The sequence below is a fragment of the Podarcis muralis genome, chromosome 15, assembly GCF_964188315.1.
Source record: "Podarcis muralis chromosome 15, rPodMur119.hap1.1, whole genome shotgun sequence".
NCBI classification, from domain to species: domain Eukaryota; kingdom Metazoa; phylum Chordata; class Lepidosauria; order Squamata; family Lacertidae; genus Podarcis; species Podarcis muralis.
The window spans coordinates 19,395,451-19,419,412 of NC_135669.1; the positions used below are offsets into that span (position 1 = coordinate 19,395,451).

At 44.9% G+C, this 23,962-nt stretch overlaps 1 protein-coding gene across 18 annotated transcripts in view; it reads right to left on the minus strand.

Moving 5' to 3' along the window:
- Positions 1–23,962, minus strand: part of NCAM1 (neural cell adhesion molecule 1) — a 216,157-nt gene that overhangs the window by 68,961 nt on the left and 123,234 nt on the right. For all 18 annotated transcript variants that reach the window (XM_077919472.1, XM_077919471.1, XM_077919477.1 and 15 more), the window contains exons 2-8: positions 10,163–10,237; positions 8,535–8,747; positions 7,095–7,238; positions 6,512–6,649; positions 4,418–4,535; positions 3,964–4,133; positions 768–910 (exon numbers count right to left, since the gene is read on the minus strand). In XM_077919472.1, the coding sequence (XP_077775598.1) occupies positions 768–910; positions 3,964–4,133; positions 4,418–4,535; positions 6,512–6,649; positions 7,095–7,238; positions 8,535–8,747; positions 10,163–10,237 (1,001 nt within the window). The remainder of the gene's footprint in view (positions 1–767; positions 911–3,963; positions 4,134–4,417; positions 4,536–6,511; positions 6,650–7,094; positions 7,239–8,534; positions 8,748–10,162; positions 10,238–23,962) is intronic.

Sequence of the window (23,962 nt, forward strand, 5' to 3'; positions counted from 1 at the left end):
GACATTTTGGGAACATGCCTTGGTAGAATAGCAGCCAAAGGTGTAAGCCAGGGAGTCCCCAATTCAAATTCCACCTCATCTGTCGACTCTCTTGGTAGCTATAGCTATGTTACGCTTTCCTTCGTCTTGAATCCTCCATTAGCAGTGTGGGAAAGGGAAGGGGGAATCTGTCAATTTTGAATTTCATTAGTTTCCCATTTCTCCAGTTTTAAGTTCAGTTCATGACATTTCAGCATGTCAGGGTGCAATTCTGTTTGAAAAAAGTCTCATGACTGAATTTTATTGCCAATTTTTCCTACTATGCATATACCTTTCAGGATCCAATTTTACCTAATGTACACATTTTTGCAAGCAATCGTCTTTGTATAATGCATTTTAAGGCACATTTTCTCCTAATATACACATTTTTGGGGCAGAGGAACTGCATTGCAAAATATATGAATTTCAAAAGATAGGTGCGTTTTGGTTCACATATTGCCTCAAAAATGGAAAGTTAGGTAAGTCCTTATTAAAATGAAATCCAAACCATGTCCCATCTCCCGTCCTTAGTGTGGGAAATCTAATCTTGGTGAACCCTAGAGAGTTGTGAAATAATGTAAATATTAAATATTACTATCTGCATGTGAACCAAGCTTAGAGGAACAGCGGTTCCAGTGTGCAACATTACATTGCCAGTTGAGAGGGAGTAGAGGAAGCTCCTGGGCCTTCTACTTCCCCTGATTTTATTGCCCTGCTGCAGGAGGACTGGACCTAAGGTGAAGCAATACCTTCTCTTCATTACTGATGTTCCGTGTAGAGGTCCTCCACGTGATGGAGGGGATGGGGTCTCCAGAAGCTTCACAGGTCAGAGTGATCTGGTCTTCCAGTTCCATAGCAGTTTTGTTCTCCACATAGGTGATTTTGGGTTTTGCTAAAGAAAGGGTACAAAAGCACACAAAAGAAGGTTTATTTGGTTGTTGGTTTATGTTGTCTGAAAACACAGGGCACCGTCCTCCGAGGAGTCACAACTGAGCAAGGCTCATCAAAATAAATTCCATTCCCATTTATTTCATTGGGAATTGCCAAGAGTCTGACCATTACTAGTTGCAGGCATAAGGGAACCAAAACCTATCAGGGCTTTGCAACTGTATACATGAATCTTAATAATCAATTTATTATTTTTAAGAACAATAATGCTAGATAGTAATATTAAGGCTATAATCCAAGCAAATATTGGCTGCACTCCATTAACAACCTAGAAATAAGATCAATATAAGTATCCTTCTAAGGAGGCATACATAGGATTGTGCTCAAATTCTCTCACTAAAATCCATACAATTGAAATGTAATTAACTTCTTTGTTTCTTTATTTTTAAGGCATTTGTGTACAGCCATTCATAAACATTTATTCCAGGGTACTTAACAAAACAATACAAATCAAACACAGTCAGAAAAAAATTACAATGTAACATTAGCTTTTGATGGATCATATTAAAGTACACTATAATCCCATAATGAAAGTTAATTTGCATAATAATCTTGTTCATTTTGCATATTTTTGCTCCTGCACACTGCAGAAAGAGATTTTAAGGAGCAGCTGAATATTCACTAGGCACTGTTTTTACCCAGGGCATCTCAGGGGCCATAGAGTCGATTGGTTCTCACTATCTAATGACAGAGGGAAAGGTCCAACCTCGTGAGACATTTAACATCGGATGCCTCCTTCAGGAGGCTGTGGGAAGGTCTGCAGCTAGTTCCCCTCAGACATCAAGGCACCGACATCACACACCAGAGGAAGCACCCCAAGTGTGTGCATGTGGGTCAGGATCCTGATAGGAAGGGCACCCTGATAAGTTCCTGGAACATGAGAAAAACCATGTCAGCGCAGGAGCTTTATTACCCACAACCAAAGTCAATGGGCGGGAAACTTTCTCTCAAAAATGTGTATTTTAGTGGTTGTGGTTATTATGATTGGTTTTAATGTTTACTTTTGTAAGTCACTTTGGGTCATTTTTGTGAGGAAAGCAACTAGTAGCAATAATAATAATAACAATGGTAGACACCACACAAAGCCAGAACATAAGAAGAAAATGTGTATCTCACACAGAACCATAGATAGGTGATCTTGCACCCCTAACAGAACCGCCTAGATTGCGCCCTCTAGCCACAGACAAATTAGCTCTTCTTTCTGCCTCTCCTCCAACCCCCCAACCCCATTCAATTCACCCTCTATTTAAAACCATTTCTTATGAGGCAATAATCAATATTTATAGTTATGGACATAGTTTTAAACCACTTTTGGGGCCCTCCCCATCGCCCGCACCCCTGGCAGGGGCCCACCTCACCACCCCCCTAGCCACCCTGATCCCACACACCTACCTTCTACTCTGCTGTTGAGTCCAGAAGACAAGGGTGGTTTGATTCTCTCTCCTGACCCTTTTGGATTGCTCTCTCAAGAATTAGAAACTTGTCAAATATTACATGAAATCTGGGAAGCTAAGCTGGGGACTAGCAAACTCATTTTTATCTATGTACCAGGTATAGACATATTTATTCATGTGCTGCTGTTGTTTTAGACACTCTCTCTCTCTCTCTCTCTCTCTCTCTCTCTCTCTCTCTCTCTCTGTGTGTGTATCTATATCTATATCTATCTAGTTAAAGCTATGGTTTTCCCAGTAGTGATGTATGGAAGTGAAAGCTAAACCATAAAGAAGGCTGATCGCCGAAGAATTGATGCTTTTGAATTATGGTGCTGGAGGAGACTCTTGAGAGTCCCATGGACTGCAAGAAGATCAAACCTATCCATTCTTAAGGAAATCAGTCCTGAGTGCTCACTGGAAGGACAGATCCTGAAGCTGAGGCTCCAATACTTTGGCCACCTCATGAGAAGAGAAGACTCCCTGGAAAAGTCCCTGATGTTGCGAAAGACTGAGGACAGAAGGAGAAGGGGATGACAGAGGACGAGATGGTTGGACAGTGTTCTCGAAGCTACCAGCATGAGTTTGACCAAACTGTGGGAGGCAGTGGAAGACAGGAGTGCCTGGCGTGCTCTGGTCCATAGGGTCATGAAGAGTCGGACACGACTAAGCGACTAAACAACAAACAACAACAATCTATCATCTATCTATCTGCACACACACACACAAGGAACTATTTAAACTTCTTATTTAAAAATAACTTCAAGATGCCTCATGGGAAGCAATTCAGATGAAACGAAATGAAACACAATAAATAATTAACTTCCGAGCATTTGATGGGATGGTTACTTTTACAACTTTTTAAGTTCATTATTCCTGAGGCTCTGTCTACTGGGGTGGTGTGGTAATGACATTATGGGTGGAATTCGACATAGCACTAAGGAGATGGTTCCATTTCCATTTCTGCCTGTCTGATGGAATGATCTCCCCTTTCCTCTCCATGCTCACTGCTGTGGAAGTTCTCATGATCTCCAGAGTGGATTTGGAGGAGGCACAGGGTGCATGCAGGGGGAAGAGGAGGTGAAGTTCCATTGTGGTAGCCGGAGTCGTGCACTGACTTCCACTAGTGGAATGGGTTATTTAAATCAGGCGGTGTAGTGGTTAGGAGCGATAGATATGTAATCTGGGGAACCAGGTTTGTGTCTCCGCTCCTCCACATGCAGCTGCTGGGTGACCTTGGGCTAGACACACTTCTTTGAAGTCTCTCAGCCCCACCCACCTCACAGAGTGTTTGTTGTGGGGGAGGAAGGGAAAGGAGACTCCTTCGGGTAGTGATAAAGCTGGATATCAAATCCAAACTCCTCTTCTTCTTATATTTTTATATCACTATCTTGTTTTAGTTTTCGTATGTTTTAAATCTTCAAGATCCCTTGAGCCTTTTTTAGAAACAGGTGTTTAAGAAATTTAACTAAATCTTCCAACAGATACCTAAGACCGACTTTTGTCTGTTTATTTTTGGGTCAGAGAGGAGAAAGAATGAACTAGAAGCAATAAAAGCCCAACTTACCGAAGACTTTGAGGTGTATGGTGGCATCATGCTCGCCAGCTTTATTCTCAGCGATGCAGAGATACTCTGCCTCGTCGTTCTTCTCCACCTTGCGAATAGTCAGCTCTGAGCCGTCATAACTGAAGCCGTACTTTTCATCATCCTCACCTCTTTCTATTGATTCCCCATCCCTGAAGGATGCAAAGCACACGGACAGATGTAGTTATTTCAACTGCGGGGTTTATCAGTTGGGGCTGGCTTTCAAAAGTAAAATGAATGGAACTGAAGGAGGTTAAAGGAAAGCATCATGTTATTACTCAACCCATGCTCTTGGAGGGAGTTAATTTGGGTCAAAGCAAGACAACAACACTAAGCCTTTTGGGGCACCCCGGTGTTCCATAGCAACGGTGCCCTCTCAACTAAAACCTGCTTGCACAGTGCTAATGAACATGACCTGAGATTCTGCACATCTTACTTGGTCCAACTGATGGTTGGCTCTGGAAAGCCGTCTGCATCACACACGAGTTTGACTGACTGGCTGAGATTTGCCGTGGCATTCACAGTGCTCTGCTTGGAGCGAACAGTAGGAGGCACTGAAAGAAAGAGAAACAAAGAGCAAGAGATACACTTTTGATGAGCAGCAGATAGAGAGGCAGAGCAGTTAAAGAGGCCAAATGGACTCCAGAGAAGAGTCCTGTTCTTGGGTGTTGTCAGGGAACTGCCATCGGAGGAACCGGTGGCGGAAGGGCTCACGCAGGCTGGGAGAGACTCAGCAGCTGAAGAAGGAACCAGCAGGGGAAGAGGTGGGTCTCTGGTGGAGGGGCTCACGCAGGCTGGGAGAGACTCAGCAGCTGAAGCAGGAACCAGCAGGGGGAGAGGTGGATCTCTGAGGGAAAGCGAGCAGGAGGGAGGGCTCAGGGACACGTCCAGCGAGAACAGTGGGGAGGTATCTGAAGCTCCCATAGGGAGACCCACTCCTCGCCGGAAACTGTCACGCCGTGAGTCCAGAAGACGTGTTTCCGTTAAGGAGCTTTTATGCTGGAAACGATTCCGAAAGCAACCACTGTCGGAATCTGCAAGTGACTAGAGCAGCCATGTCTGAGGGGCTCTGTCACAGACAGAAGTTTGTGGGCTTGAACAAACTCTGAGGGACTACGATTTTACGCACAAGCAGCTCATCATCCCATCACAGGTGTCCTCCACACTCTTTGCCTCTCCACTATTTGGTGTTTGATTTAGTTGCATAATTACTAAAAAGAAGTCTTCTTGCAATATTCTAACAGAGTTTATGGGCAAGGAGGACTCTAATTGTCTCCAAAATGCCAAATTCTCAACTGATCAAAACTCTGCAATATGACAAATAAAAGCAAACACAAATGCAGAAAACATGTCCAGAAAGTGACATATCGGTGCTGTTTATTTAGCACCTACAAGCCATTTCACTGCTCAAATGCAGCCAACCTGTGACTTTGGGGCACTTCAAATATTGTTCAGTTCAGTTAATGCAACGTGCAACGCTAGAAACAAAACTTTTACCCTTCAACTTATATTCCCTGAAAAGGTTGGCTGTTAAAGGTTTTTAGTTTGAATTGTTCATGTTAGCAGTCCCAGTCCAAAGAAAAACCTTCATGTGCCATCACTTGTCATTTCTGCATGAGAATTTTGGACATGAAATGCCTCTGAATTCCTTGGTTGTGAGAAGTATCAACTTGGGAGAAAGTTATTGCACTTCTTCCTTCCCCCACCACATGCCAACAAAGCCTCTCTTCTAAAGCACATGTTTAGGAGCAAGGGAGATGGCAAAGTAGCAGCACATGTTTAAAATGGACAAGGTCCCAGGTTCACTCTGTAGTTAAAAGGATCAAGCAGCAGGTGATGGGAAAGAAGCTTCTCTACATGAGACCCTGTAGGGCCATTACCTTACAGAACAAACAATATTGGATCAAATGTCTGACTCAATGGAAGACAGCTTCCAATATTGAGAATATCTTTGGGAAGGACTATAGCTCAATGGTAAATGCTTTGTATGCAAAGGTCCCACATCCAATCCCCCACCTTATTCTATCTCAACCCCACAACACACACACACACACACACACACACACACACACACACACACACAAACACTTCAATACGGCCCCCAAAAGCCACTGCCAAGTCAATCTGGAGTCAAAACCTTGGTCAGTCCAAGAACCTATTCCTTCATGGGTGACCTTCTGGAGGTTGTGTACCAATGGTGCAAGGGACCAGAGGCAAAGTGGACAGAGCAACTGATATAACTCTTGCCTTTGGGCTACATTCCAGCAGCCACACATAAGTCAGAGATTTCTACACACCCAAAGCTGGGAAGGAAGAGGGACGATCATAGTTCAATGAGACATTGTAGCCAGGTGAAAGTGCTCGACCCTTAGAGTGTGGCCTGAGAAGAGCCCTGAGGGTCAGAAAGAGAGGCTTGGAGACTCCCACTGTGGCCCTGAGGCTCCTCTCTCCTGTTGTAGAGAATACTGGGAAGGCTGGGCGAGTAGCTTGGCGAGTATAAGGCAGGCAGCTTCCTATGTTCCTAACTCACCATTGACAATGACATGAATGTCTCTGAAATCAACCTCTCCACGAGCCAGGATCCTTCCTTCACACCGGTACATCCCCTCATCTGTTTTCTTTATTCCTCTGATCTGTAGGTAGTTGTTGGGCAGCACAACAAACCGAACTGCAAGAGAAAAATGGAACAGAAAGCTTGATGGTGACCACCTAGGATTCTTTTGTACAGCTATCCCTGATATGTTCATCTTGGACAATAAGCTTAATCTGAACAGCATTTCTCTCTCTCTCCTAGTTTCCATAATCAAGCTCACCAGGGCCTGGAAGAAGTTGGGTCCAACCAAACCAGCAATAAGAGCTGATAAACACAGGAAGCCCAGTTGCTGCAGCAAGGAGGTTTAGTAGGTGACGTAAAAATGTATCCTAAATCTAGTCCTGGGCTCTCAAGCTCCCCACCTCTTATGCACCTGCACTAAGCCCCACAAGGTCTGTTTGGCAGCCTCAGTGCTTCATTCTGCTTCCTGATGCCTGGTGATCCCTTTCATATTTCACAACAACTAGGTTCTGGCCCTGCAATAAAGATGTTCAAAGTTCTTTCCTCACCACCATCTTACCATCTTTTTTAAGAACAACATCTCTGCCCGTGTGCTTCCATATGACTGCGGGAGGCAGCGAGGAGACAACATCACACACAATGACCGCATCCTCTCCTTCTTTGAACTCTTGTGGACTGGGAGCATTCCTGAAAGTCAGCTTCTCTGGAAAGCAAGCAGAGAGAGTTAACCACGTCTGACCTCACACACCCAAGAGGCAGCGTGACACATACTAAGTACAGAAGCATAGAGTTGGAGGGGTCCTTGTAAGGCCATCCGGTCCAACCCCTGCTTCGTGCAGGAAAGCCAAAGCTGGAGTATCCACCCAACAGTCTGCCTGAAGTCCCAACAGAGGCACAGTACCCCACTGCACTTATCAGCCAATGCAATCCAGAAAAATAAGGTCAGCAGCAAAAGTTAAAATGTAAAGAACAGCAAAGCGAAGGCAGAAGCTGCTGCTCATGTCACCATCTTGGCTCTTCTGAGTGTGCTGAAGCCATTAGCATTGCAAGCAGAGGTGTGCCTAGGGTCCCTTGTGCCCTTGGCAAGGAGCTGTTTCGGCACCCGCAGCAAGGAGCAGTACTGGCACCCCCTGACTGGAAAAAAAAATCACTGTACAGCAGTAGCCACATTTTATGTGACCCAAGTACTCAGTGTCTGGAGTGAGAGCGAGGCGAGGAGGGAGGAAGAAAAAGTTCACATGCCTTCGTGTCGCAGTATGAGAAGGATGGGAAGCTTCTCCTTCGCTCTCACCATGACAGCAGTGCTGTGTCTCCTCACATATATACATCATATGCTCAATAGATTTTTGCAGGGGGCTGCACCCCTGGAGGGGGCTGGTTTCACCAACCCCTATGTACACCTCTGACTACAAGAGGCTCTGACAGTGCAGGTGGCTCTAGGAAACTCAAGCGAGACAAGGAAAAACAAAACCACACAGGGATCATTTGCTTGTTTTGCAGGGTTCAATAGGCTCTGATCACCAGATTGCAGTGAGCCATGCTGACTCTAGGATTTTAATTAGTTCATCAGTTGGCTGAAAATATCTATATCCTCCCTTTACCCACAAAGTGACCAGTCACAAGGAAAATACATAATGCTTAACAGAAGAACAATAAAACATGAGCCAAAAATATTTAGAACACAAAGAAGCCTAAGACAAGAACAGCATCTGGGGTCCCTTTGACATAGAACCCAGTGAGGCCCACTTCTTAAACTATGAGAGATGGGACAATAAAGGTTTTGGGGTGGGGCACCATTACTGGGGTGTCCTCAGTAGAAAGCCCTGGTAGCTGAAATGACACCTAGTCTGAAGGGCTGAAACTCATCAACATTCTTCCCCAAACTGGAAGACATTGGGATAAACAAATGTAAGCATACAATGTTCCTGACAGACATTGTAAAATCGCCATCCCACCTAACTCTCCCACCCTTTGAAAGCAAATAGGTCAGGTATCTTACGGAAAATCTTCACGTTGAGTGTGGCCTCCACATCACCTTCCTCACTGGAGACAACACATTTGTAAATGCCAGCATCGTCTATGTTGACATTGTAGATGGTGAGAGTAGATGAATCCTCCGTCCGCACCACTGAGATGTGCTGTTGGTTTGTCGTCAGCTTCTCACCGTTGGGGGCAAACCAGGAGATGTCTTTGGATTTGGCATCTCCAGTCACTAAATCAAAAAGGGTAAGATGTTCAAGGATAAAAACCATTGGATGTTCCCTCTTCCTTAGGAATCATTCAGACAACCCCCTAGAATCTGGGCAGGTGTGGGGCGGCCTCTTAGAATCACTGCTCTTGGGGCCCACCATACAGGTGATAAAGCTTTACTGAACACCAAGGAATAAAGTCATAGGTGGGTGAAGGTTCAAATTTGTGACGTATTAACACCCTGCTGTTCATGGGAGCCCTTGCACTGCAGATGATAGGCACTGTGATTGTAAGGATTTGCTATGCATTCATTTGCTTTCACACACTGACCGCTTGCAGCTCAGGTCCCAGGGAAAATTAGAAAAGCATTCACAAGGCTTAAAGTGGTGGTGGGGCGAGTTAGCTTTCTCACAGCAGTTCTAGAATTCCCCAAGAAAGGGCTTGAAATATATTAAAAAGAGGACACCGGAGATGTTTCCTAAACCCTTTGGGTGTCTGTCACCCGCAATATAGAAGGTGCCAGACTCTTTACAGTTAGTTTCAATTTATAACCAAAGGTCTAGACACAGATTACAATACACTGGAATCCAAGCGCACACAAAAAAGAAACTCTAGAATCTAGACAAGTAACAGAAGCTTTCTGAACATGTCCCACCAAAATGGAAGTCTCTGCGTACTCTCAGTACGCTTTTACACCCAACAGCCAAAATCATGTCTCAAGACAACTTCCTGAAGACTCTCCTTCATCTGTCCCAATTGTATGCACATTTAAAGGAAACAGCCCCCACTGTCTTCAGTGGGACTTGGATATGCATGGAATTGCTGGCTTATGTTAGAGGAAAGGGTGATTCCACCATTCTGTGGAAAATGCTTACAACATCTTTGGATCAGTAATCTTTGTGCAAAGCTGGGAGAATGAGAGCACACTCAAGGTGGTCTCCAAATTTGTTGGTAAAGGTAAAGGTAAAGGGACCCCTGACCATTAGGTCCAGTCGTGACCGACTCTGGGGTTGCGGCTCTCATCTCGCTTTATTGGCCGGCGTACAGCTTCCAGGTCATGTGGCCAGCATGACTAAGCCGCTTCTGGTGAACCAGAGCAGCGTACGGAAATGCCGTTTACCTTCCCGCTGGAGTGGTACCTATTTATCTGCTTGACCTTTAGCATGCTTTCGAACTGCTAGGTTGGCAGGAGCAGGGACCGAGCAACAGGAGCTCACCCCGTTGTGGGGATTCGAACCGCCGACCTTTCGATTGGCAAGTCCTAGGCTCTATGGTTTAACCCACAGCGCCACCCGCATCCGTGGAACAGTGTAAAGGGACCTTGTAATGGGATCTTAAGACAAGGGATTCTGCCTTTCCACAAGCAATATGCTGACTAACCAATAATGTTTCACCCCAAGCAGCTATGAACAGCCAAAGTGGGAAGTCATTACTCACCTTGACACAAGAAGAATTTGGACTCTCCAACAGGCACCTCCACTTTATTTGGAGCAATGTTCACCTGGAGAGAGACTGCAAAAAACAAGAAGAAGCAGATCAGAGAGAAATGCTATGATGTGACAGCATTTGAACTTAGCAAAATACAAATCTGCTGTAGATTACAAGAGCCTTATCAAACTAGTTGTACCTCTTTTGTCATGTAAAACCATAGGATGTTTGGTTATGCTTAAATTGCTCCACAGTGAAGGCTAGCTGTTCATGCCTATACCGGTATTTTAAGGGGCCATTAATATGGATTTACTGAGAAACTATTTTTGTCTCCAGTAGACCTATAGTTGAGAGGAAGGTTAGAATACACAGAATGTCACAGAAGTTAAGGAGCAATTGTCCTTCTGCAGGGATGCCAATACTTTGTAAAATTAGATACTGTATTTACTCGAATCTAATGCTCACCTTTCTTGGCCAAATTACAGTGCAACAATTTAGGTGCACATTAGATTTGATGGCACATTTACATTCGACAGCAAATACCTTTTTTGGGGTTTCAAGGTTCTGAAAATTGAGGTGTACATTAGATTCAATAGTGCATTAAACTCGAATAAATACAGTATAACCAGCTTATAACCTGGTTTGGAGCAACAGGAACAGTCTGATAGCATCTGGGGCTTGTTAGCAGCTCCATGTGTAGGGGTCGGTCCCCCCCCCCCCCCCGTGTATGTGTGTGCGCGTGTGCGCCTATGAGAAAATAACTGAGAGTCATGCCAACTATTCTGAATTGGCTCTACATAGGCAAGGAGAATTACATTGGATGGTCAGTTAGTCCCTTAACATTAGTCCATGAGCAAACTGCCTATTGAACTCCCCTCTCTCCAGTACACTTCCCCCTTGAAAGTCTTTGTACGCTCTTGTGACGGCACTGGAGGTGACTATCTCTCTTTTCCAATATGCTGGTTGCCCTTTTACTCTACTTTATTTCTATGTAATCTAATTTTGCTCATCCATATTACTTTAACATAATTCACTCCCAGACAGAATGGAAGAGCCACACGCAGTAATAGAATGTGAAACGTTTATTAGATTCAGTGTGGTGAGACCTAAATAGCCCAGGACCAAAGAGATGTGGTGTCTTCCTTCAATTTATTGTCCTGTCATCCACTCTTGTACACTGGGCAGTGCCCATCACCATGGGTGGGGTTTCAGCTATGGGGCACAAGAGCCCAGGCACACATGAGCAATTTGAATGCTGTAGTCTCGGAGCTGAGATTCAGAAGCAGCCATCCCAAAACAAAACACATATCTAGAAGGAAAATCGACTTCAATAGGTTTTGCTCACAGGTCTCTGTTACACTGTAGGGCTTTTGATTCTGCAGTATCCAACTAGGTTATAATCACAATGGACCACTGAAATGGACCCACAATGGACCTACTGAGTTAGGGCTCATTCCCACTTCTGTTTGCCCCATTGCTTCCCCCTGAGAAAACTCACAGTTTATTGCTGAATCGGAACAAACAACAATCTGGATTTCAGCAGATCGCCGTTTGGTCTGATTTAGCACTAAAGGGCAGGCTTTACCCGCGGGAGGGGGGAGAGAGAAGAAGTGGGGCAAAGGCAAAACCACTCAGACCTGTGCCTAGGTACAGGATAAGCAGAAGTGTGGACAAGCCCAAGTCATGTCTATTAACTTTGAAAGGTCTACTCAGGCTTACATGCACGGAGCTTTTGGCCAGCCTTCTCAAACATGCTTCCCTCCAGATGTTGTGTGGCTCCAACTCTCATCAGCCACAACAGCTGTCATGGCCAATGCAATGGTCAGGGATGATGTGATTTGGAATGCAACCAGAATGGAAAGGGCTGTTTCAGGGGTTCATCTTCTGACCCAATTCTTGCCTTCCATTGTATGGGGGTTCCCTGGCCCTCAAACCACTCGTGAGTGAAATTTAAAGCTGAAAGATTCCAGAACAACTGGAGGAGACATCAGCTGGTTCTATGCCAAACTCAAGTTGGCCCTTGGATTTGTCTCAGACGTCTGCCCTGCAATGCTGGGATTCATCAGAGCACACCTTCCTCTGTGCCTTGCTAGCTGGGGATCTTTTTGTTCCATACCATAAATGCCTCTCCATCACAACTACACATTCTCTCTTGGAATCTGTGAGCATTGTGGTCTTTCGTGATAAGTAATGAGCCATTAGGGAAGGCATAATTGGATGCTGGCTCACTTCCACGGACAAGCTTGCCGGAGCTTCCTGGCCTAACAAGTCCAGGTCAGAAAAGGATTTCAAGAGGTTTGACCTAATGTGTGCAATTTCCAAATTGCAGCCATTAGTTGGAGAGAAAACAATCACCATAATAGAACAACTGCTCAGCCCAGCATAGCCAAAACATTCCTCCATACCTCTACTCCTGCAAATGCTTAATTTGTTAAAACTCTTTAGTGGTCCAGCACTACAAAACTGGCTTCCTTTCAGGGGTGGCTGGACCACAAAGCTGTTTGGTGCATGTGCCTATCTGCCCCCACATAGAGAATTTTAAAACCACAATGATCCTGCGGAAAGGAATCAGTCTCCTTAAGATAGCAGCAGCAGTATTCTTCCTTGGCAGCACACAAGGACAGTGGAGACTTGTTCACACATCCTGTTGTCCCACTGTTGTCTCCCCACCCAAACCCAAGAAAACTGTCAGAGCTCAATCAGAGCAAACAGCCATTTAGATTTTCTCAAGATTGACATTTGCTCTGATTTAGCATTAAAGAGTGGGTTTCCCCTGGGAAAGGAGCAGGGCAAGAGAAAGAACACTACGACCTGTGCTTTCCTGGCACTGGACAATCAGAAGTGTGGATGAACCCTCTGTTACTAAATATTTTAATGTGAGCCCATCTAATTTGCATTTCCCAAGCCCAGGTTAGAGAATGTGTGAGCTGAAATGCAGCTGCCATGTGAAACTCACTCTTCCCTGCACTTCTCCAGTCAAAAAGTGCACATATCAGGGAAAAGTGTGGACCGAAATGTGGATATTTGAAAGGGGGGGAAAGGAATGCACAAAAATGCATAGTAGGCAAAATTGCTACAAAATTGCCTACTTTATAGTAGGCAAAATTGCATACAAAAATATGTCATCAGAACAAATGTGTGCAAAAATGCATACACTGGCATTTTAAAAATGGAAACCTGCTTGAATTTTGCCTGTTGTCTATGTGGTGGTTCTTTCAGCACTAAGTGAAGACATCTTCTTCTTTTCCTCAGGCTTTTCAGGTTTTTCTTTTTGGTGTTTCAGTGATCTTTTGTACTGTCACTGTTTTTCATTTTATTCCACTATTGCTTTTATTTTGTTCTACATTTTATGTTTTACATCCAATTTTTACAACTTAATGGCTTTAAATTTTTACTTCAGTCTCATAGCCACAGGCAAGAAGGAACTGAGTGCAGGCAAGGGAGTGGGCTGGTGGATAAAGGCCAGAGTGCCTTCCACACTCCATTGTACCCAGTGCAGAAATGTAGCAGGCTGCTATAGGGGGAAAAACAGGACTTCTCTGCCCCCTGCTTCTTCTAGCCCCAGCAGGCTACTACGGGGAAAGGCAGACTAGTAACTTTTGTTAGCTTCAAGGCTCTTTTATTTGTGGCCAGAGAACTTGCAACTGTGAGATATATAAATATTCCAAACCAGCAGACAACCAGAGCCCCGCTGACGGAGGTCACACAGAGGTTAAGGTGTGCAAACCGCATCCGGAACATTACCCTTGCAAAAGGGCCATACCTTGCCTGCCTTTTTTTTTTTTAATGCATAAAATTTAAGACATTGCCTTCCTGCTTTCTTTTTAGGCTGATGAATCTTTGATGTGTCTTATTGATTGTCAGCTTACGTTTTCTAATTTAGGCTGTAAGCCATCATGGCTCCCCCCCCCCCCAAAAAAAGGCTAAAATAACTTTGAAAGGTCCCAGGTTCAATTCCTGGCATCTCTACTTAAAGAAGGTCTCCAGTAGCTTGGTTCTCTCCAAAACCAACATTGCGCCAGGGCTGAGGATTGTCTCATTCAGAGATGTAATTGCTGCTTCAACATCCAATGTTGTTGCAGGGCTGGTATTGATTGCACGAGTCTACATTATGCCACTCTTGATATTGAAAGGTACATACCAGCCCAATGGTCCCAGTCTAGATCAACCTTCTCCAAACTGGAACCTGCAAGTTTTTGTTGGACTACTACTCCAAATATCCCTGACAACTGGCCATAGATTGTAGCCTACCTTCCCAGAGGCCAATCAGATGCTTCCAAGCAGGATATGAGAGTAGCACCTGTCCCTTACCCCAAGTCTCTGAATCTGGAGGTTCTATTCACCTGCTGATAGCCCAGCTATCCTCCACAAATTTGTCTAATATTTTCCCAAAGCCATGTAAATTATTGTGGCAAGGAGTTCCATAAGGTAACTATAGCTACTTTCTTTTGCCTTTCCTAATCCTTTTTGGGTTTCTTCTGCTAAAAAAAAGGGGGAGGTGTGGGGACAGAGTTGGGATGCACCACCTAAAATTCAAATGGTTTTTCTTCAAAGTGCTGACAAGAAGAAACCTGTTTCCTTTACACTTGATTTACTTTCTCCCACATCAAGACGGACATTGTTTGCTCCTATAAATAAGCCTCTGCTGACAGTCACTGAGCCAGCCTTTAAAATTTTCAATGTCTTGTTTGAAAGATGCTGCTAAAGGACAACAGGTTGACAATGGGACTGATTGCACAGCTGGATCAACTGAGGGGAGGGGAGAGAACAAGGGGGTGTGATTTGGTGGGGCTTTGGCCCATGTTTCTGGAGAGAAAGGAAGTAGCGAGACTTGGATACCAACAGGATGGGAAAATGCTGGGTATCAGCTGTTCAGATGGGCAAATTCTGAGCTTTCAAATCTTGGGGCCTCCAAAATACTGGAATTTAGTTGTTACAAGAACTGTCAACGGATTTAATATAGATTAATAATAACAACAACAACAACAACAACAACAATAACAAATACTACTACTACTAACAAAAGGAGATAGTCTTTTTTGAAGTGTGGCACCCTAGATGTCTTCATAATCAAAAGCTACCACCCACAGGGATAAATATTGAGGTAAATGTAATTTGCCACAAACAGCTGCCACACATACGGTTTTTCCCTTGTGTGGTAATACTGGCTAGAACATTCCCATGTTTTGTTCTGCTTTCCCCTGCATCGGCTGGTGGCAGCAGCGAGTGGAATGAATACAGAATATTGTGGTGTAAGGGAAGTCAAGCACTATGGAAGGAGGAGGTAGACACACCTTATCTGTTTTTGACAGAAGCCACGAGCTTATCATAATCTCCAGTTAGAAGGAAAGGGCATGTTAAATATCTTCAATGATGAAGCCATTTAGGGGGTGAAGGAAGGCAAGTCTAAACAAACTGGGCCTAAGGAGTGAGAATATAAAAGTAGCTTATAGCAAAGGCTTATCCATACTTCACCTTGTCCTGCTGCTTCCCTCCACCCCAAAGGGAAAACCGGTCTTTATTGCTCAATCAGAACAAGCAGCATGGGGTTTTCTGTAGGCTGCTGTTTGTTCTAGTTTAAAGCTAAGTGGGTGTTCCCTGGGAAAGGAGCAGAGCAAGGGGGAGACCACACAGACCCTGTGTTTTCTAGGCAAGGACAAGGGGAAGTATGGATGAGGTCCAAGTCAGTCCACTGGTCTATGTAGTCCAATTCTGTATATTCTGACTGGCACCAACTCTGCAGGGTTCTAAACAGGGGTCTTTCCCAAGGTTAGCTGTAGAATCCTTTTAACCGGAGACGCTGCAGACTGAAACTGTGAATATGTGTGTATAGTCTACTTATTTTATTTCCTTAATTAGAACCTTTGCATGCCAACCCTCACACCATTTAGGGTTATAGGGCAGCGAACAACCAAATTCTATGGCAGACAGGTACTCTTGTTCCTAGACTTGCCAGGACCCATTTCGAAGGTGTCAGTGGCAAGCTGATGCCAGGATAGTTGCCAACTGGCCGAGAGTCGGGAATTTAAATCCTGACAAAAAGAGCCAGCACTCTCAGGAAATGTTATTTAGTTTTCTCCCCAACCCTGGCTATAAAATTGTACAATCCGCCTCACTGCTCCTTATCATAATAGCGGTTATACAAGAGACACTGCTTATAGCAGTCTTTCCTAACCTAGTGCCCCCTATGGGGGCTGGTGGTGGGCTGATGCAAGTTGTAGTCCAAAGCAGCTGGCGGGCACTATGGCTGGCTTACAGAATACAAAAGATGATCCTTCAGCCTCAGTTCCAGGTCTGGGGGGAATGGGTAATATACGAGGATAGGAAGCATTCTCCAACTGGGAGCAGCATGCACAGCACATCAGAAACAACAGCCTGGAAGCAAGCCCCGTCTGATCTGTCCACTGAACCCATCCATTTGCGATAAACTCCCTGTCATTTAAGGCATTAAGCTCCCATAAGGCCACTTGGCAGGCCTTCCCCATTCTTCTTCCAATCACATTTGTCCAAGCTTTGCTACCCATATTAATTCATTAGAGATTCAATTTCCCAATTCATAAAATCAGCCTTACATTTGGAAAGCGTCTCCTGGGGAAATGGATGGCTTTTGCTATCTGAAGTGACTCAGCTGTGGCGTGCCACGGAAAGGGCCTTGCGCCGTCTCCTGACAGCATAGCAGCAGTCAAAGGCAATCCATTGCTCAAATTCATTGCCTGGCCCAATCTCACAGTCTACATTGCGAGGCAATAAATAAATAAATAAATAAATAAATAAATAAATAAATAAATAAATAAATAAATAAATAAAGTAAGTGGATGGGAACCGGAGGCAAGGACTCTCGCAGCAGCCTAGTATCGCAGAGGGCAATTCAGAGGGCAAGGAAACTCATCAGCACTAGTGCAAGGCTACTGGTGTGGCAAGTAACATCACCTGGTCACAGGCTGCTGGCTTCAAACCAGGAATCCCCCCCCCATTTACCGTATTGGCCTGAATATAAGCCGCACATGCATATAAGCCGCACCTTTAAAATTGATGGAGGGGGGAGAATTTTGTTTAAAAATACCCGAATATAAGCCACTCCATTCCTCGCTGCTCCGCTCCTGGCTGTATACTGGGGGGAGGGGGCGTGCTGTGTTGCTGGCGGCCGTTCCCCTTCCGAGCCTTGGGGGAGAGGGCACCGGGCAGGCGTCGCTTTGCCACGCTCCTGGTGCTGTTTGCCCCGCGTGCCTGGCTGCATACCATAAGGTCACGAATATAAGCCACACTTTAACTTTTCACAGTTGGAATCTGGGCAAAAAGTGAGGCTTATATTCAGGCCAATACGGTACTTTTTAAATCTGCAACTGAATTAGTAGAGGAGGCACCCAGGACTTCTCTTGATTGAGTTCCCCATAGCCCTTCAAATCAGCTGATTTTCCCATCTGCAGAGTCGCACACTAGGAGTCCTACTTGGAGAGGCAGAGGGGGGCAGGCAGAGGAGACAAACGGAGCCATTCTTTCCCACAAGGCTTGCACGTGAGAATTTACCCACTGGATTGCACCCTGCACTAATCAGCCTGTGTCAACTGGACTTTCTGCCTCAAGCGCCAAAATACTTTGAGTCAGCAAGTATGTTTGCAGTCCCCAAGCATTCACTGTCACAAACTAAGCAGAATTTCCCAGCACCGTTTGAGTAGCTGTGAAACCATTATTCACTTCCAAATGACCTGCCTGCTTTCCTTCTTTTAATGTTTTCCCCTGCTGTTTGACTGAACGGTGCTGCATCCAGGAACATCTCCCATTGCGACAACCTGGTGGGTACATTTCACTCACATAGAATCATAGAGTTGGAAGAGACCACAAGGGCCATCGAGTCCAACCCCCTGCCAAGCAGGAAACACCATCAGAGCACTCCTGACATATGGTTGTCAAACCTCTGCTTAAAGACCTCCAAAGAAGGAGACTCCACCACACTCCTTGGCAGCAAATTCCACTGCCGAACAGCTCTTACTGTCAGGAAGTTCTTCCTAATGTTTAGGTGGAATCTTCTTTCTTGTAGTTTGGATCCATTGCTCCGTGTCCGCTTCTCTGGAGCAGCAGAAAACAACCTTTCTCCCTCCTCTATGTGACTTCCTTTTATATATTTGAACATGGCTATCATATCACCCCTTAACCTCCTCTTCTCCAGGCTAAACATGCCCAGCTCCCTTAGCCGTTCCTCATAAGGCATCGTTTCCAGACCTTTGACCATTTTGGTTGCCCTCCTCTGGACACGTTCCAGTTTGTCAGTGTCCTTCTTGAACTGTGGTGCCCAGAACTGGACACAGTACTCCAGGTGAGGTCTGACCAGAGCAGAATACAGTGGCACTATTACTTCCCTTGATCTAGATGCTATACTCCTATTGATGCAGCCCAGAATTGCATTGGCTTTTTTAGCTGCCGCATCACACTGTTGGCTCATGTCAAGTTTGTGGTCAACCAAGACTCCTAGATCTTTTTCACATGTACTGCTCTCAAGCCAGGTGTCCCCCATCTTGTATTTGTGCCTCTCATTTTTTTTTGCCCAAGTGCAATACTTTACATTTCTCCCTGTTAAAGTTCATCTTGTTTGTTTTGACCCAGTTCTCTAATCTGTCAAGGTCGTTTTGAAGTGTGATCCTGTCCTCTGGGGTGTTAGCCACCCCTCCCAGTTTGGTGTCATCTGCAAATTTGATCAGGATGCCCTTGAGTCCATCATCCAAGTCGTTGATAAAGATGTTGAATAAGACCAGGCCCAAGACAGAACCCTGTGGCACCCCATGATGGTCACTACATCACACGGACGGATAAAAAGGAAGATTCCTCCCCAGTCCCTTTTCAGGTGAGATTGGCTAATGAGAATGGGGACCCTCTTGTGTGCAGTTGGATCAGTTCTCTGGAGCTCCTCCTCTGCAGGCGCTTGAGTTCAGTGACAAAGCACACGCTTTGCATGCAGAAGGTTCAAGTTTCAGTCCTTGCCATCTTTAGTTAAAAGGATCTCAAAAGAGAGGTGGTTGGGTAAGACTGACAGAAAAGCAAGTAGATGAAACTGTGGGCTGTCTCATCTCTCAGCAGCAAATTTAAAGCTAAAGAGGAACCCCTGGGCTGCAATCTAGGAATCCAACTGCCATGTAGGTAGGAATGGAATGCCAAGTTGCCTGCAAAGAAGAAGTGGCAATGCAGCAGCTGCATGCTGTCCAACTTTTTCAAGCCCTAAACCAGGATGTGTGTCTTCTGGGACACACTCCTGAGTGAGTCATGAGACTTGCGCCTCACTCCTGCTCCCCCCAATGTGCTTTTTGGGTGCTGTGCAAGATTGTGGTCCCTCCCTCCAAAAAAGCACCTTTTCAGGGCGAGAGCACAGCATGAGAGCATGCAAAAGTGCAGCACCCAAAATGGCTGCCGAGATCTCGCCAAAAACACAAGATGTCCCATTTTTTCCCCAGGGCACTTGGAAGATATGGAGTTGTTCTTAATAGATATCCATGGGACGCAGGCTGAGTGCTCCTTTCATAAGGAAATGGAAGAAGCAGTCACACTGCATCAAACAACAACATGCATCCCAACCATGGTCGCACCTGCTGGCCTGCGACAAAATTAACTATTGTCAAGACAAACCCAAACAAAAACATTTCATAAAATGGGAAATGTAAGTAAATATTTGCAAAAACTGTCTGATTCCCAGCATAAGTTCCAACATGAAGAATGAAGACTCCTCTCAATGCAGAGTCCTGAACCAAAAATTCCAAAAACCCTGCTCTCTACAGAATGCCACCCGCTCCCATCCCTGCTTGTTTAAATAGCAACCATTAATCTCTTGCTCAAAGCTAATTCTGTGTCTCATCCTCTTCCCAGGGGAGAACGGCTAAGTGCAGTTCTTCTGTTTCCTTTTAAATATTTGCTAATGCAGCCTCTTAGCACACGCATACACGGGGAAGAAAAGATCGCCCACAGAAGTCAAAGCATAAGGAAACAAAGCACTGCATTTGAAACAAAAGTGCGGAAGCTTGTGGCAGATTCTGTGAATCTTGCGGATGACATTGGTTCATCGGTATGGAAAGAAGCACACCCACTGGATCATTCCAGTTGAATAACTGCATTTCCAGGGACCATTGGTTGGAATTCAAAATGGCTGCTTCCTGCATTAGAAATCACATTTACTATATTTGCCAGTTAAGCTGTAAAAACTAAACAAAAAACCCACCAAGCTTTTCATAGGGAAATATTACTAGGTGTTTCTGGATGCTTTTGGCTGAAATTTTGCTGTTACTTTTCTCAGCTTCTCTGCAGATAACCTCCAAATTGTGTTATGTTTCTGATCTTTTATTTGCAGGGGAGGAATCTATTTTTAATCCAATTTTGATACAGTCTTACAAGTTCTGGGAAGAAAGATATTCTGGAAATGATCCACCAGGATCTCCCCCCCCCCCCCCAAATCATCACATATTTCTAACACCTCAGACTGGCAATCACATACATGTAAATCAACAAGGACTCTATAGCAAGCAACAAAACTATTTTCAGGACAAATCACATTTATGCACCTTGCTGGAGCTGCTGAACCATTTTTGATACAACATTGACCACCAGGAGTTATTGGCATATATTTGTTCCTATTAAAACAAGTGCTATAGCAGTCCTATAAAAGTTGCAGAGAAGGGAAGCTAGGTGAGGTAGAGGGTAATGCATTGCTCATGAATGGCTATATCTGCACTGCAGCTTAAGGCTGCAATACTTGCATACTTGCCCCACAGTTCAAGAACCACAGAATATACTGGAGCTTACTTCTGACTAAACGTGCACAAGAATACAGTGAAACCTCGGTTGTCGAACACTTCAAAAGTCAATTGTTTCGGCTTTCGAATGCCGGCAACCTGGAAGTGAATGCTTCCATTTTCGAACGCGCCTTGGAAGTCAAACAGCTTCTGAGGCGCGTTTCTCCATTTTCTCCATTGTAATTGCCAACCGGCAATTGCGCCTCAGTTATTGAATGTTTTGGAAGTTGAACAGTCTTCTGGAACGGATTATGTTCGACAACCGAGGTTCCACTGTATAAGAAGAGCCCTGCTGGATCAGACACAAAGGCCATCAAATTTCCCATAGTGGCCAACCAGATTCCTATACAGTGGTACCTTGGTTCTTGAATGGCTTCGCTCCTGAACAAATTGGCTCCCGAATGCTGCAAACTCAGAAGTGTTTCGTTTGCAAATGTTTTTCAGAAGCCAAACATCTGGTGTGGCTTCTGCTTGAGCGAAGGAAGCTCCTGCAGCCAATCGGAAGCCACGCCTTAGTCTTCAAACGGTTTTGGGAGTCGGACGGACTCGTGGAACGGATTAACTTCAAGAACCAAGGTACCACTGTAGAAAGCTTACAAGGAGTGTTTGCTCTCTTCCAGTGACTCATATGCAGAGACATTAATAAATAGATTGTAAACAGCCTGGAAATATTTGACACTAGGACATGGGGAAGGCCTTTTCTGTAGCTGTGCCTATCTTGCAGAATTCCTTACATCTCAGGAGATTGTTAGGCCCACTTTAAAATAATCTTTATCTGCTTCAACTAGCTCAGGTTTAATTGTTGTCATTGTTTCTGTCCTATTATTTTACTTGCATTGGGGGGAGGGAATGTAAAAACATTGTAAAATAATTGTAAAAACAATCGTTTTTAATACAATTCAATTGTGAACTTTAAATTGCTGTGGGCCACTCTCAGTGTGGTGGTTAAGGACAGGAGAAAGTGTGGATAAGCCCTTAGACTAAGGCAAACATGGGGAATGTGGCTGATATGTGTCATAGAGATGAGGATCAGGTTTGTTTTACCAAACTCTTCAATATAGATGGAAAGGTGCCTAGATTAAGTGGCCATAGAGCCACTCATTTTCCCTTTAGAGAGGTAAAAGTCACATGTATTTTCTGGAACCCTCGGCAAAATTTGTCAGGGGGAAATGACCAATTGAAGAAAAAAGAAGCAGGCATAAGCCATCTTACATTTCTAGGGCAGACATATCCTCCAAGTTACAAGCCATGAAAGTTGTTTGCCAACTGAAAAACAGCATAACTTTCAATCAAACAAAACCAGGAGGAAAATCACCCACAGCCAGCATTGTGCCATCAGCTCAGCATTTACTGTGGCCCCTTGCACACATCACAAAAACAAGATCCAAAAAAAGTCAAAGTCATTATGTTGAGGGGGGCAGGCGGGCAGTTTTGACATGGCTAAAACTCTTCATCGTCTCTAGGCAATTATTAGACCGGAACACTGGGCTGGGCACTCGCCATCTGCTTGACTGTTTTCTGCACAAAGCCAGAGACAGTAATCAGTGGGCAAAATTTTATCCCCCGCTGGTGGACACAATTGCAGCAAGAGCAGCCCTTTCCTCGCCTAGGAAAACAGCAAGCCAAACGAAGCAGAGGCAATTTTCAAGGCGCTCTCCTTGTCCAGGGACACACAATTGCCTTTGTCATAAAGAGACACAATTCGGCTCTCGGTATGACAGCTACCTTAGCCGACCCTGTATGCTGCGGCAGTCTAGTGTCTAGACAAATGCACGGGTGTGTGTCCTTATTTAAGAACTGGAGATCGTTAAGTGATGCAGATCTTCCTGCATCCCTTATCTTGGGTCCCAGAGAGCGATTTAATCATGCAGTGTCCCAGATATGTAAAGAAGGATAAAAGAATACTTCTATCTCCCCCCGCGTAAGAATCGGAAGAAAGCATTTTGCATATTAAATAACCTCCTCTGCCCAAGCTTCCTAATCCATCTAATCCCCACCCCCATCCCGGACGTGAAAGGGCAAGGAGGACGAATTAATGGGTTTGTATCAAAACAAAATCGGAGCTAAACCAGGGAACCACGGAGCCTTGTTCATTTCCATTTCCTCATTAACAGCATCAGGTCTCCAGGCTTAGCGGGGCCAGGCTGCCTCCATACAAGAGGCTTAAACTCTCAAGCCATTTAAAAAATGATCACTCCAAAAGGTAATCCTTCGACAAAATGCAACAGGGCACCGGAGATGCTGCCAAATGACCCAGTGACCCAGCTAAAGACAGGAGCCCCCCCCCCAAATAGCCTTCAACCTAGTTCTTGCCAAGGTGAGTCGACCTGTTTCTGGGCTGTACCATGTCAGGCTGCGGGGAGGGGGGGAACATCTGGTGAACACCAAGACAACTAGATATCAAAGAAAAGGATTTTGCCTTAGCCCTCTCATTGGCATACCAGCTTTCTTGGAGCAGGGAAACCTAGCTATGCATGTAGCGGTGCAAACCAGATTTCAGTGAGAACCAAGCCTCATTTAGTGGGGTCCACATTCAGACCCATTTTGAAAGCTCAAGGTGGAGCTGCAGTGACTTTTTAAACATGAAATTGAATTCTACAAGCAGAACTCTAATAATACAGTGGTACCTCAGGTTACAGACTCCGCTAACCCAGAAATATTACCTCGGGTTAAGAACTTTGCTTCAGGATGAGAACAGAAATCCGGCGGCGCAGCAGCAGCAGAAGGCCCCACTAGCTAAAGTGTTGCTTCAGGTTAAGAACAGTTTCAGGTTAAGAACGGACCTCCGGAACGAATTAAGTACGTAACCAGAGGTACCACTGTATCCTACTTCCAGGACTCAGTGATTCTACAGGGTTGGGGGGGGGGGCGTTGGGGGTGCTAAAGCTATGGAGTGGTGAAACAGGTGGTTGACACAATCATTCTTAATAGTCCTCTCTGCCGTTTTGGAGCCCAAGGAGCAATTTGGTATTCTGGGGAGCTCTGGGCTATGAAACAGGCCAGGTCCTCTAATAGCTGGCCAGCAGAGTTATTCCTG